We start from the raw sequence: 18,568 nt of genomic DNA on the forward strand, positions 1-18,568 counted from the left end.
AAGACAAAGATGAGAAAAGGCTGCAGAGGTTCAGGACAGCGCGCTCCAGCGGAAACCCGAGGGCCATAGGTGTAACTCGCATAATGGAAAGGTTAAAGGCACAGAGGAGTGCGAGGCGGCATATGTGCGCCTCAACATGTGGTGGTAGCTGCATTTCAAATGTGGGCTGGGCGAGTCACAGGAGCAGAGGCAAATGAATGTCCTTAGGATTGAAGGCAGCTCTGATCCCTCTCCCTCCTCAGCTGCAGGAATCCCACTTCCTCCTTTCCTCCCCTGGCCTGAGTGAAACATGAGTCAGGAAAAAGGCCAGGACCTTTCCCACCAAGAGCCAAAGTCTCCAGGGCTTTCTTGCTGGGAACCACTTATGGGGTGGACGTCCCCCTGGAGCTTGGAGATATGTGAAGAAAAGGGGGCCATCTCCCTTCTCCCATGAGCAGACATGAAAGCATGCCTGATATTTCTGTCCCCGCCCCATGAAAATATTAACAAAAAAACCTCTGTAATCTGCTCTCAACCTTTCCCACCTTTCCAAAAACAGAGCAAGAGGGGCTAGCTGGGGTCCATGAGATTTTGCAAGCCTTGTAAAAATGACAGGGTACACACACCTGGGAAGGTGGAAGTGGCTGATACCAATTATGATGAGAACTCAGCTTCAGCATAGCCCAGACTGAAAGAATTCCTTTATAAAAATTCTATTCAAAACCATTCAAAGGTAACTCTGCTAGCTGCAGTTTTAGTTGGTGACATTTTATTAGTAAAACTTTACCAATAACACTTTAGTTAAACACAGTCTAGTTAGCTTTAACTGTTAGTGCCACATAGCCTGGAGTCACCTAAGACAGTAATCCCAGTTGAAGGATTACCCCATCAGATTGGCCTACTGGCATGTCTGTAGGGGATCATCTTGATTGTTAAAGGATGCAGGCAGATCCAGCCTATTGTATGTGCACAATTTCCTGGAAAGGTAGCCCCGGACTGTATTTCTTCTTATAGCTAAGCATGAATCAAAAGCCAGCCAGCAAGCAGTATCCCTCTATGATTTCTACTTTGAGCTCCTACCCTGAATTCCCGCAAGGGTGTACTGTGGCCTGGAAGTGTAGACTGAATAAAACCTTTCTTCCCCTAAATTGCCTTGTTTGGAGCTTTTTTATCACAGCAACAGAAGGGACCTAGCATGCACAGGAAGGAGGTTTTATTCAAAGCTATGACTGGAGATATAGGGACCACTGCTCTGGGCTCTTTCAGCCTGAGATTAAGGTCAGTCTCAACTCCAGATACAGTCAACCTGGGCAAGCGAGACCTTGGAACCAAGGAGCAAGGTTGATGATGTGGATAGGAATCTACAGAGAGGAAATGTGAGGCATGGGGGAAATCTGGCTAAACTGACGTAGCAGAATACCTGCTGAATACAAACCAGAGATCAGGTATCCCCTGGAGGATTATGGAGGATGCGGATCTAGTGTGAAAGGAGGGGATGGAGGGGGTGGGTTCTTGCTACACTGACTTTGGGTTCTTTTGCTAAATCTAAATTGTGGTAGGAAAATGCACAGATGGGCTGAGGAGATGACATGTAAGACAGAAGACTACTACTCACCTCAACTGTGGACCAAAGTGACTAGGACATCAAAGCACAACATGGGGAATAACTGAGTTTATTGGGGTTACTTACAGGAGTATATGCAAATGGGTTACCTACAGAAGCAGACACAACTGAAGACATCACCAAAAAAAGTCCACCCCAACACATGTGACAACTCACAAAAGCTCAAACTCTGGAGATCTCCATATGATTTAGACATCTCCATAGGTTAGAGAGCCTTCTCCAAGCAGTCAGCTTACTCTCTTCTTCCCTCTTTTTCTACTGCTTGCATAACTTTGGGGAGATGCCCTGTATATCTCGTTAGTTTCAGGAACATTGTGAGACTTGTGAGTTGTTTACTCCCTGAGCTCATGAGCATTTTCCCTACTTTCCTGGTGGGAATATTTCAACTTAGAACTTCCATGTCTTAAAGAGACCTCTCCAGAGTGGAAAGTTTGAACCCACAAGAAATTGCTAAACAATGGGAGAAGATTCAGAACTCTGGCCAAAGTTGACCAAGCAACGATTTTGTGATTTTTACTAGACTGAAAGCTCATTAGGGCAAGGCTACTCACATCTTTTTTTTTTTTTCTAATCTTGGATGGCTCAGTAGATACTCAGCAAGTATTTAATGACAGATAAAAATTGTTGATTTAGCTTGAGTTTCCTCTAAAAGGAATCTAACTGGAGATCATATGCTCAGGAATTATTTGGGAGGTAATTCCAGGGAGCAGGAGTGTATGGTCAAGAGGACTGAGAAGTGGGAGAGGCCATATCATACCCAGATGTTGGTCTGGGATCTGGAAATTGCACATCCCATAACACTGAGATTGGCATTTGAAATGCAGGCCTATCAGAACACATCACCACTGCAAGCACATGGAGCCTGGTCGTGCCCAGAGAGCACCTCAGAGGTTGCATGTGGTCAGCATAGACAATTGTTGTACCTGCTCCCATCTTTCCATGAGAATGAACCAGCCCTTGAATCCAATGTGAGGCTGAGGATGCAAGGGAGGCTGTGAGAGGTGGACAGAACAGCAGCAAGACAAACAGAACTTTCAACTATTGAAGTTTTAATTCCTTAAAAAAAAAAAAATAATGTATGTGTGACCCCATTGTGTATTCCAGGTACCTGAATGGAATTCAAGGAAAAGCAAACAAGTTCCATGTGTCTATGTGTTTAAGTCCCTCACATCTTAACTTGCAAAACCCCATGCCAGGAAGCGGGGTGAGGTGGGGCATGAAAACCCTCCTCTAAAGGAAAGTTACTAGAATAGAGACAAAGTGGGTATTTGTGAATACACAGGCATCAGATCAGCCTGCACTTCAAATGCCAATCTCAGTGTTACAGGATCCAACACCATGGACGTCCCTCTCAGAGCCCCAACTTGTATCTCGTTTCACTTACCTGTCTTGCTCAGGGCGGTCATCCTGTACCTCCTTCTACACTGCTCTGACCTACATGGAAACTGCAGAGGAATGGCTGTGTGCGTGGCACTGAAGTGCTGTGCACGGGATCCTGCTGTCTGCATGTCTTCAAAGAGAGGTGTGAGCCAGTATTTCAGAGGCTCCATGAATTTTGGGAAACAGGTCGGTCAAGGGAGGTCAGGGGTGGGGCCCACACAGCAGTGGAAAGTCTGTGCTGCTTCTCTTGAGAGACTTGGTTAGAAGCATTTCTGCTAACCCAAGGCAGGGAAGGGAAATGAGAGGAGACTGCTGTCCGGTCACATTAGCTGCACCTTCAGCACATCGTGAGTGGCATGCATTCTATATTTATACTGAATTCTCGGACACCCTCACTAAGGCTAGGAAAACCCATCTAGCTCATTAGATTGATGACAAAACTGAGGGCGGGGGGAAGCTACATAACTGGGCACAGATAATTATTGTTTTAAAATAGCAACATAAACTCATTTAAGTTGCCCAATATAACTGGACTCTAATTCACAGCATCTAACGTATCTTAAAGTTAATTGGCGTAAGCATGCCTCCGCATTTGGTCTGTTTCCTGGCAGTCCTAAGGGATGGACCGATATGCACTGAGGCTTGTGGCTGGGGGGAGCGGGGGCTGCCCAGCTGTGTTTCCCTGTAAATTTAAAGAGCATCACGAAGTCAAGTATCCAGGCACAATCACATGTCCACACTGGTCTCTAAATCTGTGCCAAGGCCGTGGAAAAATGAGGGCTAATGAGTGAGAAGAAGGCCATTGTCCACCAAAACCATCTTGGGTAAATCAGGACACGGGCCAGGGTCCACGGTGAAGCCGAACAAGCTTCTACCTCATTGGATTTCTTGTCCTGGATTTATTATTGTCAGTGGTGTAGAAAGCATGAGTGTCGCTGGCCTTTACAGTAGGCTGACTCACTGAACTGATCAAGTCCCTATGGTAACCTTAAGCATCAAATGTCTTTTTGCTTTATAGACAAATATAAGGTAATCAAGAGGAATGATGGAATTAGGAAACTTTTAAAAAAATATTTCTTGGCAACAGCTAGTCAAGTAATGGGTCTAAGCCACAATCAACGTAGGCTAAAACCATTAGGGAGAGGAGAGAGGGAGAGAGGGGGAGAGGGAGAGAGGAGGAGAGGGAGGGGGAGAGAAGGGAAGAAGGGAGAGAGGGGGAGAGGGAGAGGGAGGGAGAGAAGGAGAGAGAGGGGGAGAAGGGAGAGAGGAGGAGAGGGAGGGGGAGAGAGGGGGAGAAGGGAGAGAGGGAGGGAGAGGGAGGGAGGAAGAGGAAGGGAGAGAGGTGGAGAGGGAGGTGAGAACTGACTGAAACTGGCCTTAAACTAAACTCTGGGCGTCACGTTCAGCTCAGTGGGAATTACAGCAGACACAGGGACAAGTTAGATGACAGGAAATCAACAATTTTGGCCATTCTATAGGGAAACTGATTAATTTCTCCAATAAATTAACGTTCTGGAAGCCAAGTGGAGGAAGGGTAGTTGTAGTTACCGAAGACTGAAGTGCTTCATAGCTATAAACAATATGAGGACTTTGCATCCTGATTCAAGCTCAAGAAAGCAGAGAGACAGCACCAGAACTACGACATCGTCCTGGTGCACAACTGTAGGAAGTAATTAGGAACTTTGTCAGTTGAGATAGTGGCTGAATGGTTAGAAAAATGGTCATAAATGTGCACTGAAATATTTAGGGCAAAATGATTTAATAGCTTGGTTTTTCTAGAAGCACTCCAATAAAAAAAGAAAATAGATGAACATGACTGGAAAATTATGGTAATTTCTCATGCAGAATAAGGGACTCATGGATCCATTATACAATTGTTTCATCTCTTATAGATATTCAAAATTTTCCATAATCACAGTGGGGTTACCAAGAGATATTGTTTCTGGCAAACGCAGAGCCCAAAATATCAGTTCAGCCCACAGACAGTGTTTGTGAGGTGCCAGAGCCTGTGGGAGCCATGGGGAAGAGGTGTTTGTTTTTCTGAGAGATGAGATTCCAAGGGCATAGAGGCAAAGTTTCTTTTGATGGACCCCCAACAGCCAAGGACCCTAGTATAAAGTTAGATTTTTCTGACTGGGGGAGCAAAGGAAGCTGCCCACTGGAGGAAATGGAGTCGTTTGCCAAGCAAGAAACAGAGTTCTTGTGCGATCTGGGAAATGGCAGCAGGTCTGGGCTGTATAGACAGAGGCTGGGCTGTATAGACAGAAGTTGGGCTGTATAGACAGAGGCAGAACAACACGTGTGAGTGGATACTTAGCCTCCTGAGATGGTGCCACAGCTGTGAAGGGTTCGACCCTAATCTTCCTTGTTCAGTGTCAGAAAATTGAGGCCACGTCTGTGTCACAGTGACCCACGTGGCTCAGATCCTGCAGGCCATTGGAGAATGTCCCACTTCATCCATTTGGTTTCAAACAGCACAGGTGTTTTGAGACTGTGGCCTCGGTGCTAGTCACAAAGGCAGTTATCAGAGGTTTACCGTGGTACCCCTGCATATCATAAGCTGCAAGCCGTTGTCTTCACCATCCAAGGGCATTCCTTCGTGAACCCTCACTATCGGTGGTAGGATACAGCTTTCCCCGAGGAAGGTGCCCTGTATACCATCGACAGCAACAGCACCCAGTGTCCACTGGGCACTTGCTACTTTCTAGGCACTGGGCTACGGCGCATGTGCACGACTCAACTCACCACCACCTGCTGACGCCACATGCCTCTGATGGACTCCAGTTTGGGAAAATTTCAGCCTTTGTTCACTAAGTGAGCCAGTGTTCCTAGTTCCCTCCCACGAAGCCAAGGTCTTCCGCTCCATCTGCAATCCTCCAGCAAGTGAGTTGTGGATTCTTATTTTTTTTACATAGGAACCTGACTGCTTCTTTGTTTCCCTAAAATTCACCCAAATCTGAATTTTTCTCCTTCCTATTTTTTTTCTCCCTGCTGAAAAACACATGCCCACAAATGAATCAACCAGCAAAGTTTGGAATTTGTATTCAAAGATCCCCCGTCCATCAGACACTGCTTCTTCCCAGTGTGGTTCCTATTCCCGCCTATCTAGGCATGGTTCAGGCAAAAAGAAGGCAGCAGACATAAGGAAAAGTGCCTTTAGTTGTCATTGCTTTTCCACTTCTAACCTCCCGCACACTCTCTCTCTCTCTCTCTCTCTCTCTCTCTCTCTCTCTCTCTCTCTCTCTCTCTCTCTCTCTCTCTCTCTCACACACACACACACACACACACACACACACACACACACACAAACCTGCTTTCATCCACGTTACCCCTGTAGCTCAATCAATGCCATAAACTTTGCTGCCCCCTAGTGGCAGCCGTAGAGAATACCACTGCAGCTTCCAGAGTCCACTTCTCTGACAACTCTCACCCATTTCCCTTTTCCTTTCCACTGTACTTTGTAAATACAGCAAGATTAGACAGACCCTACTTAAAACTGTGAAACACGTGGTGCTCAGAGCTAACACCTGGATATGTCTGCTGCCACAGCAAACAGACACAAAGATCAGAGGCACCAAGATTCAATTTATAGAAACCTAGCTACAACAGTTTGCCAAATTTATGCTGCTTGGTGAAGCCAAAACCTGTACTAACCAGCCTATTTTTATAACATACACAAACACTTTCAGGATTAATTTTTCAAGCAGATCCAGGGTTAATTGTAGCCTCCTTTCCCCTATCCCCTTTGCTTTGTCCCAAGCACAGCAGCCAGGGTCCCTGTGCCCCGATCCCTGCACTGATCTAAAGCAGCCGACAAATTACTGAGACCTTTGCAGACAGGCTCTAACCGTGTGCTTCAGGGAGTCACTGCTCACTCCCGCTCTGTGTGAACATTATTTGACTAGTGCAGTCTTTGCAGATGTAACTTCTTTGGGGTAAGCCTTAGCATGGCTGGGATCCCTGTAAGGCTGGTAGACAGAGCCATACAAGGAGAATGCCAAGTGAAGACTAGGATGTAGGGTCATGCATGGAAGCAGAAACACAGACCTCCATGAGAGGTTCATGTGAAGAGGCAAGGACCCAGACCCACCCCAGTGGGAAGACAGCCATTTGGAAAGGCAACAACACACACACACACAACCAACGGGAAGTAGGTCATGTGTAGATGCCAGGACAAACTAAAGACCGAAAATCTTCAAAGGTGTCTATCTTGCTGACACCATGACTCTGGACGTCTAGCCTTCCAACTGCGAGGACTGCTAGGACCCACACAACTGTTACAGTACCCTCAGAGTGTAAAACAAAACCTGTCCAAATTTGCTTTCTATGGAAGTAATAAACCCATGACCCAAAGTAACTGGGACATTTAAGTTTATGGGTTACAGTGCATAGCAAAGCCAGGGCAGGAGCTCAAACAGGAGCCTAGAGGCCAGAAGCGAAGCAGAGCCTGTGGACACGGACGCTCACTGGCTTGCTCCCTGGGTCTCTGCTCAGCCAGCCTTCTCTGTGGTGCAGGGAGGACAGCACCCACGGCGGGCCGGGCCCTTCTGCTTCAACTGGTAACTAAGCAAATACCCACAGGCAAGTCCGACCTGCGCGGTCGAGGCTCCCACTTCCCATGTAACTCTGGGTCTGTGAACTGACGGCTCCAGTCCTGCAGACCAGTGTAATGGCCCACAATCACAGGGCTCCTTCTCGGGCACTGAAGCCCAAGGCCAAAATGAGCAAGTAAGGAAGCCAAAAGGAACCCAGGCTTCAGGAGTCCTGAAGCACCGTTCTGCCTGTGCTGCTGCTGCTCAAGACCACATGACAGGGTACCCATCACTGGTGCATGCATCCTCTCTGAGGCAGCCCACTGCATGGCAAGATGGAAGACTACCTAAACTGGAAGGCACCAGAGACACAGGAGTGTGGTGTCAAAGTGCTCGGCAGAGCGGTGATTGGTCAGCTGGCCCTGTCCTCTGCAAGGCCACAGACCGGCTGTGGTAGAAGCTAGGTTTCTAGTTGCCTCCCACACGTTTCCTGAACCTGCACCTAGACGAAGCGGGGCCACCGATGCACAGGATAGTGCAGCTCATTCCTCACTCCCTCCAGGCATCCCCTAAGCCAACCTAAACAGCTCTGTTTTTTCACTTCCATCCTTCTTACCAAGTATCACTCCCACCAATACAGGAAGAAAAAGATAAAATGTCTTTCTGACCCTTATTAGAAAGCACCACCTCTAAAGAGCATGTCTTTATTAGCAGACAGCTGTTAATAACAAGACATACAATTCACATTTACTCATTACACACTGCTTTACTGTATTTGAACGATCCTGCTCGATGCAGTCAAGGCATCTACAACATCGGTATTGAGTTGACTTTAACTTTACCACTAACGCACATAGACATGGTCATTTACCACCAACACACATATACACGGTATAGAACAGCCGCAGACCCTTTTCAGATCCCAAGTCTGTAAACACATTTCCATACAGCAGCTAATGCACAGACTGATCTGTCTCTTCCAAATGTGAAGTCTTCACTCTGCATCCTGAAGCCAGTGTCCTTTGTTACCAATGGACAGGAGAGTTTTGAGAAAATAGTTTTCTTTGTAAATATTCCACCAATTCAAATCTTGATGTAAGCAGCTCCAGCTCATGATAGGGAACCTGTTGGGGGAAAGCAACCATTAAAACCTGCCACCATCCCAGGCAACTCCGCTGTTCCTTGTGTCTTACCGCATCCTCCAGCAGAGGGGCCACAGTCACACCTGACTCCTGCAGCTGGAGCTCCCGGCACCTAGAGCAATGCTGGCAGAGGGCAGCTCGGGGACAGGAGGAGAGGGCCAAGGAAACCCATGAACAGTACTGAGGGGACAGGAGGAGAGGGCCAAGGAAACCCATGAACAGTACTGAGGGGACAGGAGGAGAGGGCCAAGGAAACCCATGAACAGTACTGAGGGGACAGGAGGAGAGGGCCAAGGAAACCCATGAACAGTACTGAGGGGACAGGAGGAGAGGGGAAGTCTGTGCTCACTTGAGAGGGACCAGACGTGAACCTGAGCTGAGGGCCAATGAACCACTAGAGTTTACAAAGAGCCTGAGACAGGCCTGGCTATGGAAACAGCAAGGGCAGAGGGGACAGCGGAGAAAAACGGAAGGCTTGAGAAGGGGAAGTGGAGAGGGATGGGGCGGGGAAGAGAAGAGAGAAGGATGGGGAAAGAGGGAGTAAGGAGGAATAGGGGTAAGCACCAGAGTTTGGAGCATGAGCCAGAGCGCAGGCCATGTGTCGGAGGGGTCTGCTGTGTGCAGACTGGATCGTGAATGGTCCCAAATACTAAGACAGAAGTCTCTAGTTCAGGTAAAAGCAATAAAGATACAGTGGTTTCTGAACACACACTGCATGGCAACTTTCAGAAAATGAATTTGGGAATGAGCAGGATACCATGGCAAAGCACCAGAAAGCAAGCTAGAAAGGAGTTAAAAAGTACTAAGACAGCGGGGACCTGCTTGTCCACTTTTACTGCACCGGGGACCTGCACATCATGTTTACTGCAACCCCCCGGCGGACCTTGCTAAGTCCCTACTGAAAACACAATGTTGCAAACACCAAGGGTAGATGAAGACCCTGGAACCACCTCCCTTGATTTACCCACTAAATCAGACAGAAACGGAAGCAGAAGCGATCCCAGGAACTCAGCGACTCTAGGCAGAGATAAGCAGCGATACGGAAATAGGTGTGGACCACTTGGGAAAACACCAAGCTTTGAAAACTCTAACTACAAAATGCGAGTCAAGGCCGGGGTGGATCTCTGTGAGTTCGAGGCCAGCCTGGTCTACAAAGCGAGATCCAGAACAGGTATCAAAACTACAGAGAAGCCCTGTCTCAAAAAAAAAAAAAAAAAAAAAAAAACCAAAATTCGAGTCAAGTAACTTAAGCCTAAGACAGAAAGCAGACAGATCATGGTGGTCTGCTGGAGTGTCAGCCCACTTACTGTTAGAGGAAGGTAAAGTGGAGGCTGGGCCTGTAACACCCACGAACGGACACTGATGCAGAGGGCTTGGGAACGAATCCCACCCTTGCTTGGACCGCAGTGCGATCCATACCCCGCTCGGGCTTTTGCTTGTCCATGGAACTGACAGGAGAGCGCGTAGGCTGGCAGTGCACAACTGTAACTGGGGCGTTCCGACAAGACTGTGACCAGACAACAGGGCAGCCGTCCTGAGTGGGTCATCCTGTCCACACCCCTGCCCACGCTCATCTGGGGGCTCCCCATCTTCCCTGGGGTTCCATTCCCTCCACAGTGGTACTGTGTGTCAGTGCACAGAACTGAAAACGCCCATTTGTCAGGGAGACTGCTTTTTGAAGGAAGGAAAAAACAGAGGGTGGTGCCATACCTGAACAACCTGGTAGCCGAGCAAGCGCAGGTGCCTTTGCTTGATGGCCTCTCTCCCCAGCAGGTGTTTACTGTCAGAGCAGAACCGCTGCGGCCCGTCAATGCACAGCGCCACCCTGAGAGAGCAAGAGCAACTGTGACTCAGGAATCGCGTCAAGTATCTGTCTTTAGTTGTCAGGGATTATTTGAACTTGTCTGTTCCTCTGCGTCAATATTATTTTCTAATGAATCATGAATAGACTGTCCTTTAGTCTGGTGGTAAAATGTTTAACACTATTACTGTTTACCAAATGAAAGGGGTTTTCCAAACATAAGCTCAGCTTTTTGTTCCTTTTATTAAAAATAAATTCTTTTCTCACAACACATCCCGATTGCAGCTTCCCCTCCCTCCATTCCTCTCAGTTCCTTCCCAACCTCCCCTCTGTTGCTCCCCAGCCCACCCTCTTTCTGTCTCTCATCAGAAAAGAACAGGCTTCTAAGAGATAACAACCAAGCATGACAAAATGAAATACAATAAGATGGAGCAAAATATCATATCAAAGTTGGCCACGGCAACCCAACAGAAGGAAAAGAGTCCCAAGAGCAGGCAAAAGAGCCGGAGACCACTTGTTCTCACAGTTGGGAGTCTCATAAGAATCCTAAACTAAGAGCTGTACTCTACACAGAGGAGCCGGTGCAGACCCGTGCAGGCCCTGTGCCTGCTGCTTTAGTCTTGTGAAGTTCAGTATTTTAATTTCCAGAACCATTCTTCTCTATCTTAAGAAAAGCATCCATTTGCTAACTTAACTCTTCAACTTTATTTATTTATTTATTTTTTTGGTTTTTCGAGACAGGGTTTCTCTGTGTAGCTTTGCGTCTTTCCTGGAACTCACTCTGTAGACCAGGCTGGCCTTGAACTCACCAAGATCCACCTGTCTCTGCCTCCCGAGTGCTGGGATTAAAGGCGTGCGCCACCACCGCACGGCCATTAACTCTTAAACTTTAAACCCACAACTTTCTTTACCTTTTATGGACATCCTCATCCACTGTAAATGGTAATACAAATCCATCTTCATCTAATTTAATTTCAACATCTGGCAAAAGAAGAAAGGAAAAATTCCTCGTGTGATACCCTCAACAACATTATCTTCCTGCGTTCCTTGTGCTGGTTTCATTTCTTCCATATTGCCTTTATCAGAGGGCCGAGGCTGCAAAGTAATGGCCACAACCAACCGTGAGAACAGTAACTTCATTGGCCCCATAGACTAAGCAAGCCAGCTGTGAACTAAGAAGTCTCGATTACTCTGAAACAGAGTGGTATTTCAAGAGCTCTACAGCAAGCTGAGAACTACGTACATCCTCTTCCTCATGTAACAAAGGCCTGAACCTTTCAATCCCGAGTGAAGAAAACCTTCCAGTGAAGCTGACACCAGACAGCAGCAGCCCTCACCTCCACCTACAGGTCTGCTCTCCTCCCGTGCACGCAAAGCACCCCACCCCGTGACATGTGGCTCACACACACATGCACATCCCCTCCCTCCCCTCTCAGACACTACCATCCACTCTGTAAAAAGAGCCCAGTAAAAGGAAGACATGAGATGTGTCCATGAACTACTGTCTTTTATGTGATTATTTTCTTTTTCTCAGCAACCTGAAGGAACAGCTAGGGCAGAGGGCCAAGGACTCCTCCATAAGCACTGTCCACCAGGACTGCAGCAGACGAGGATCCACACCACGGCCATCTATGTCGTCATCTAGAAGCATGTGTGTCTACGGACACCTGAAATGTGGCCAGTGACCGTGTGCTGAGGAACTCGTATTTAAATGGCCTCGTACACTACAGGTACTGCAGAAAGCACAGGCCTAAAAGACACCAGCAGCTACGGACACCACCGAGCACTGACTATCTTACAGTCCGTCAGTCCCTGTCACAGCTCACTGTTCCTTCTCAGTTTGCAGGTGAGGGAGCAAGCAGGAAAAGGTTAAGATCCTCTGCCCAGGGCACTCGGCTACTCTGGGGCTAATGTGTGAAACGGGAACTCAGTCTTGCCTCTACACAACTCTGCTAACTCTCCTTCTCCTCGCCTTCAGGTGAGGGGAGCTTCCCTCCTGCATCTCACACCTCTGGCTACTAAGTCCCACCTACAGCTCAACAAGGACAGGATGCTCCGACCTAGACGAGACCCCTGAGCCACTTACCTATGGTGTAACAATAGGGGGTCAACACTTTCGACGCAAAATATAATCTTGATCCTAGAAGATCAATCAGTCCAATCACCACAGACTTGTAAAGATGGAGATCCACAGGGGTCTCCAGGGAGCAGCATGGAGTAAGGAACGACGTCACATGATACTGAGGAAGGAGTTTGGGGCCCTAAATTCATACATGCAAACACAAGAAAGAAAAATCAAATGTAAGAGCAGAGAGAGAGTTGAAGCCTACTCAGATAAAAGACTGACACAAAATTACTTTATATACACGGTGTTTCGAGGACATGGGCACACCTTTTTCTAAAAATGACAATACACGAGAAGGCTGCTACAGCTCACATCTTTAAATAAATAAAACACAGAAGAATGCTCAGTTTAAAAGCTTCTTTGGAATGCTTGGAGCTGCTTCAAGGTCATAATCATTCTCTACTAGGGTATCTGTGTGTTGATTTCAACACAGGGTTTTTCAGTGTACCTCAGGCTGTCCTGGCCTCAAACTCAAGAAATCCACCTTCCTCTGCCTCCTGAGAGCTGGGATGAGGCGTGTACCACCACCACTTGGCTCTAGACTAAAGTTTTCAACAGTGATGTTCCAGTGTGCTCCTCTTTTGCTGTGATAAACACCACGACCAAAAGTGGCTTTGGGGAAGAAACGGGTCATCTGAGCTTACACTTCCTGTCCCCAGGACATTACTGAGTGAAGTCAGCCAGGAACTGAAGCAGAAAGCACCGAGGAATGCTGCTTACCAGCTCACTCAGTGGCTCATGCTCAGCCAGCTTTAGTATACAGCCCAGGAGTACCTGCCTAGGGACGGAGCTACCCACAGTAGACCAGCCCCTCCCCATCAATCATCAAGGGAATCCCCATCTGTATGGCAATCATATTGAGGCAATTCTTCAATTGTGGCTGCCTCTTCCCAGGTGACTCCAGGCTGTGTCAAACTGATAAGCACTACCCATGGTGAGTAGGAAGTGTGGGAAAAGCGACGATGTTTCGATCTCTAAAGGAAAGGGAACGTGATGAAACCAATGGCACCAGCGAACCGGCCATTCATCTGGAAAGCAAGTTAGCCTCTCTCTTATCGTCCATGGCAGAATACAAGTCCCGGTGGTAGAGATGGCCACAGTGGACACATGCATCCTGCTCACCCTGTTCAATGTGCTCACCGCACACATACGTGCACACAGGAGACTGCTGGTACATACCGTGGGTGGCCAAGTATGTACGGATTCCAACGCAAACAACTTAATTTTTAAAATTACAGCACACATACAAATACCTAAATTATAAGTATGTTAGGATAGGAAACGTCATTTTAGAAGTCAGTCAACTGTGTGACATAACAGAAATGAGGTATTCTTAAGAGTAAGAAACTCAAAAGTCACAAAGAAATATGTCTACAAAAACTTCAAAAACTTCTGCACAGCAAAATCATCAATATTGTTTTCAAAAATAATAAAAATTAAAGACAAAAAGAAAACACATACGATATTCCTGTTAACTCGTCTCACACTGAAAGACAACTTGTAGAAAATACAAATGAACAATAAACATCTGAAAACATACTCAACACCATCACTGCTCCTTAGAACAAAATTTAAACGTGGCACGTGGCAGCCCTTCTCAGGAGAGAAATGAGAAGGATTCAAAGGACCAACAGCCCTGCTGCTGAGACCACATCACAGTCGTGGTTGTCACTTTCATTTACTGTCCATAAAGAGGACATCTATCCCTGCTAGGGGGAAATGTCAGCCTTCATCCAAAACGCACTCAGGAACCCCGCTTTTGAGTTCAGTGGTTTTTAAAAGCGTCTAGGATGGTAAGCCATTGGAGAAGGTTTACTATAGCGTTGTTACAGAGACAAACCAAGAAAACTGGAATACTTTGAAAGTGGATGGCAAAGGCCACAAAAATCAAAAGCATGGCTTAAGCTCTGTATCCAGGACTCAGGAATGGCTGCAGGATGCTGGACAGAAAGACAAACTGTGATTACTCCCCATGGGAGACCTCGATTGGGGGATGTGGGGATGCAGGGTGGCTTGGGAAAGAGGGCTGGGGGTGGAAGAAGGGTGGAGGGGGGTTCTGTGGATAGTATGTGGAGTGAGTAGAAAATTTCTTAATAAAGAAAAATGAAAGAAAAAAAAAGAAAGACAAACTGTGCTTCCTTTGGTCCGCCCCATCACTTCAAATGGAAAACAGCAGGCGGGGCACACACTTGTTTACCTAAATCTGGGCCGAGAAACTGCAGCTCATGCCACTCTTTCACGGGCAGGAAAGGTGGAGGGAACTTCCATCCCACAGACATTAGAGCAACCCAAGCAACTTCAAAGACCAGAGTCGTGATTTCTAGTCATAAACTTTATTCTTGGAATCAGTTGCTCTTAGCTGTGCGGAGTGTAGAGGGGCAGATGTGACAGCCAGGCCTGGGGACACGATTTCTGGTTCTATACATGGTGTGTTTGTTATGAGGACGGCGCTGTGTGGGTATGGCTCAAGAAGACTCTCAGGAATGATCCTGTGTCTGTTCGGTCCAAAGACTGACACTCCATACAACAGCTACCTGGAGGGTGAGAGCCTGCCGGGGAGTCTGGAGTAGTGAACCTCTCACGTTTGATGAGATCTACGGAACTACGTGGCAGGAAACCCATTGGCTGAGACAAGAACACGGAAAGGGGACATTTTCCAAAGACAAGGCCATACATGGGACCATTCCAGCTCAAGTCAAGATTCTGCTGTTTGAGACCAAAATCAAAGGAAATTAAAGATTCAGAGAGAACAAAAGATAAGCATCCCTGGGGGACATAAAGCCACACCACCCATGTCTGTACTCTCACCTTATAGAACGCACACTCTAGGACCGAGGTCATGAAAAGCTGGGTCAGCTGAGCCAGGCTCACTCTGTCCAAATATGACTCTTTACCTGAAAAAATAAACTGAGTTTGAATTCTGGAATGCAAAATGAGGGCTTATGATCATAAAACAATTCATTTGCTCCTAAGGAACGCACTTTTAAATGACACTAGAATTATGAGTCAATGTACACAGTACCCAAGTACATCCCAAGTTACAATGGTTAATTTTTTAACCACCTCACCTTGCAGCCGTTGAAGGAAAAAGGGGCTGAATATTTTTGACATAAAATTGACTGGATGGCACTCAATCAGCGAACATGAGTGAAGAAGCCTCAATAGCATTTTTGGTGGAAAATGGTGGAAATGAGCAAACAGCACACTTTCTAGCTTCCTAAATAGAACAGGGGCATTCGGTGGCAAATAATTTAGTTTCCCAAATGGTTCGATTAATTCGGAAATCTGACTAGGCGAAAATTTTTCTGACTGGAAGACAAAAGTCTCTGCAACTGCGTCGAGAATGGGCTTGGAAAGAATCCGCTTTCTACTGCAGTACTCCATCACGGTGCTGGTGACCTCAGGGTCCAAGGAGAGGCACAGGGCAGCTACGTGCTGCTCTAACGCCTCCGTGAAAAACCTGTCGCTGTGTCCAAAATACACAAATGCCTCCAAGACCTTCCTGAGCTCTTCATTAGTAAAACGAGGAATGTATCTCACGGCACACTTGCCCAATTTTATAACCAGTGGCAGTGCGTGAGTCTGGTCAAGAGCCACCAAGGCAGTGAGCACATGGCTGACGGATTTAGGACTCAGGTAGGAAACTACTGAAAGGGCAAAGCTGTTTACTGAGTTTAAAAATGTCTGGTGTTTGTCCACCTTTTCAGGGCACGCCTGCAGAATTCTATAAATGGCCACAATATCCTCTGGGGCAAATGTTTCCAAATTTTGACTTTGCAGTTGACAGATAACCAGTTCCAGTGTCTCACAGCCTGAACCTTGAAATCTAACCAGAGTCTCCCCAAGAAGACAAAGATGGTGGGCTTCCAGGCCGCCTCTCCGGAGACGGCTCTGGCATTCTGCCATGAGGCTCAGCATCAGGCTACTTTGAGGATCCATAGGCACCATAACCAGAGACTGCAAAGCCGTCACCAAACCAGCATTGGTCAGATGGGAGGGGTCCCGCTCACACTGAAGGCATAAAGCTCGGAAGCTGCTGTTTTCTAGTATTCCTTGCGGCAGCCTTGGCTCTCCATCTCTTTTCCCCACCTCACAAATCCTGTGTAAGGCTGCTGACGCCAAAGAGACAGGCAGAGTGTCCAGTGTACTTAGGAAACTCAGCACTTCTTCCGGGGAGAGGAAGCTGTTTAGTCTCCTCCTGTAAAGTGTCTCTTCATCCTCGTGTTCAAGACCTTGTTCCGGCTGGTTCCATCCGTGTACTTGAGAGAACCAGGGCTCAGCAGCTGGATGAAGGTCATTTCCATTTTCTGAGTGGAAGTTTTTACAGTAGGAATGATGGAATCTGACCCTCAACAGTTGAGGTTGTAGGGAACAGAACCAAACACGGAGACGATCTTTGACTATTCTTTGGATGTGATTGGCAGGGTGAATTTTCAAAGCAGCCACAGCTCCAGGTATCCAAAAGTCAGACATATGACAAAAGTTTCTCCGCAGGGTGATCAACGCCATGCCATCAGATTCACAGCTCTTGATTTAGCATAAAAACAAAATAAAAAAAATGGTCAATTATATATTGAGAAAGAGGATTTAACATCAACATTACAAAACTAGGAATGAGTATCCCATGACAACGCTAAAACACAATGCTAAATATATATATTAAAAAACAGAAAAGCAAGGTTTCTATGAGCCAGGAAATAGACTTGGGAAGCCCCCACCCCTTCTCCTGGTCCTGACCTCCATACCTAATTGGCTGACACCCAACAATTTCTCCATAACTAGCCAGGCTTCCTGCAAAAGACCTGCACACCTCTTTCTGGCAGTGTCACAAAGATTTTTTTTTAAAAAAATGAATTATGCCTTAAATTCTTGTGTCGTATGTGTACTAAGGATCTCTCTGATTAATATTTTACATCTAGTAGCATGCTCTTCTCCAGGCCACGCAATGTACCTACACAAAGGTTTCCTCTTCAAGGACCAAGTTCTATGGATAAAAGGGAGTATACCAACACACTCCTCCCTTAATATGTAAAGTTGGTTGCTGATTAAATAGTCCCCAAACCCCCACAATCACATACATTGTTCCTTGCTGGGGCTTTCAGGCCCAAGTGTCTCCTAACAGTCTTCAAGAGATCCTGTCTTTCTGTTTCATCAATGAACTCATTGACTTTGCTTCATTCTGGCTCATCCCGAAATTCTTTTCTGTGGCCCGTGGACACTTTAATGGAGCCCCTCTGGAGTTCTTGAGGATCATCAGGTGCACTGTTGCATCCTAGGGCTGACTTCCTGTGGCCTCACTATCCTAATCATAACCACGGTCGCTGCCCAGGCCCTGCTGTAAGTCCTATCTATGGACTAGCTTACTGTAATTCGTTTGAGCGACGCTTTCCCAGTCATGAAACTGCAACCCAGGGAACCTGCCGTGCCCAGTTATGCTGCGAGCCAAAGAAAGAGGAGGAATTCAAATTCTACCTCTAAATCTCGAGGCTCGCGTGTTGGCGGAGGGAAAAGTCCATCTATATATATTTTAAGAGAGGGGAGAAGCTGGCGGCAAAATTCAAACTTGGGGTACCAGCCGGGCAAAGCGTGGTGGTAACAGGCGCTGAGAAGCCAGGGAGGGAGGAGGCGGCTGGGGCTGCGGCTCCGCACAGGTTCAAACAATCCCCGGAAAGCAAACGGAGCAGAGGCAACCGCAGAGGCAGGAGCCGCGCGGCCAGACCGGAGCCCACGGAGCACGCGGGAGCGCGAGTATGCGGGGAGACTGCTGGCGGCGACCGTGACCGGAGAGCCGGGGGAACCTCGCCCCATGGAACTTACCGAGCGGCGGGTCCGAGCCGCGCCCGGACCGACGCGGAGCTTCCGAGCACGGCGAACGACCGCACACTTAACAGCGCCCTTAACCTGGAGGACGTCCCGACGCACGCGCGCGGCACTAAGGCTCCGCCCACATCCGGCGCTCAGCGATTGGCCCAGGTCCGCCGGCCG

General features: G+C 47.4%; 1 protein-coding gene across 2 annotated transcripts; it reads right to left on the bottom strand.

Moving 5' to 3' along the window:
* Positions 1–8,205: 8,205 nt before the first annotated feature.
* Positions 8,206–18,496, bottom strand: Fastkd3 (FAST kinase domains 3). 2 transcript variants are annotated; one of them, XM_052742943.1, is made up of 7 exons: positions 18,401–18,496; positions 15,652–17,110; positions 15,392–15,477; positions 12,545–12,719; positions 11,370–11,439; positions 10,368–10,482; positions 8,206–8,639 (listed from the first exon to the last, which is right to left on the bottom strand). In XM_052742943.1, exons 2-7 carry the CDS (start codon positions 17,090–17,092, stop codon positions 8,541–8,543), a joined length of 1,986 nt encoding a protein of 661 aa, XP_052598903.1. In that variant the 5' UTR covers positions 17,093–17,110; positions 18,401–18,496; the 3' UTR covers positions 8,206–8,540. The 2 variants fall into 2 exon arrangements, 1 of the variants encoding a protein (XP_052598903.1); XR_008219422.1 differs by lacking the exon at positions 8,206–8,639 and having other exon boundaries at positions 10,430–10,482; positions 11,370–11,553.
* Positions 18,497–18,568: the final 72 nt, after the last annotated feature.

The sequence above is a fragment of the Peromyscus californicus genome, unplaced genomic scaffold (genome assembly GCF_007827085.1).
Source record: "Peromyscus californicus insignis strain IS unplaced genomic scaffold, ASM782708v3 Scaffold_18__1_contigs__length_77618521, whole genome shotgun sequence".
NCBI lineage: Eukaryota > Metazoa > Chordata > Mammalia > Rodentia > Cricetidae > Peromyscus > Peromyscus californicus.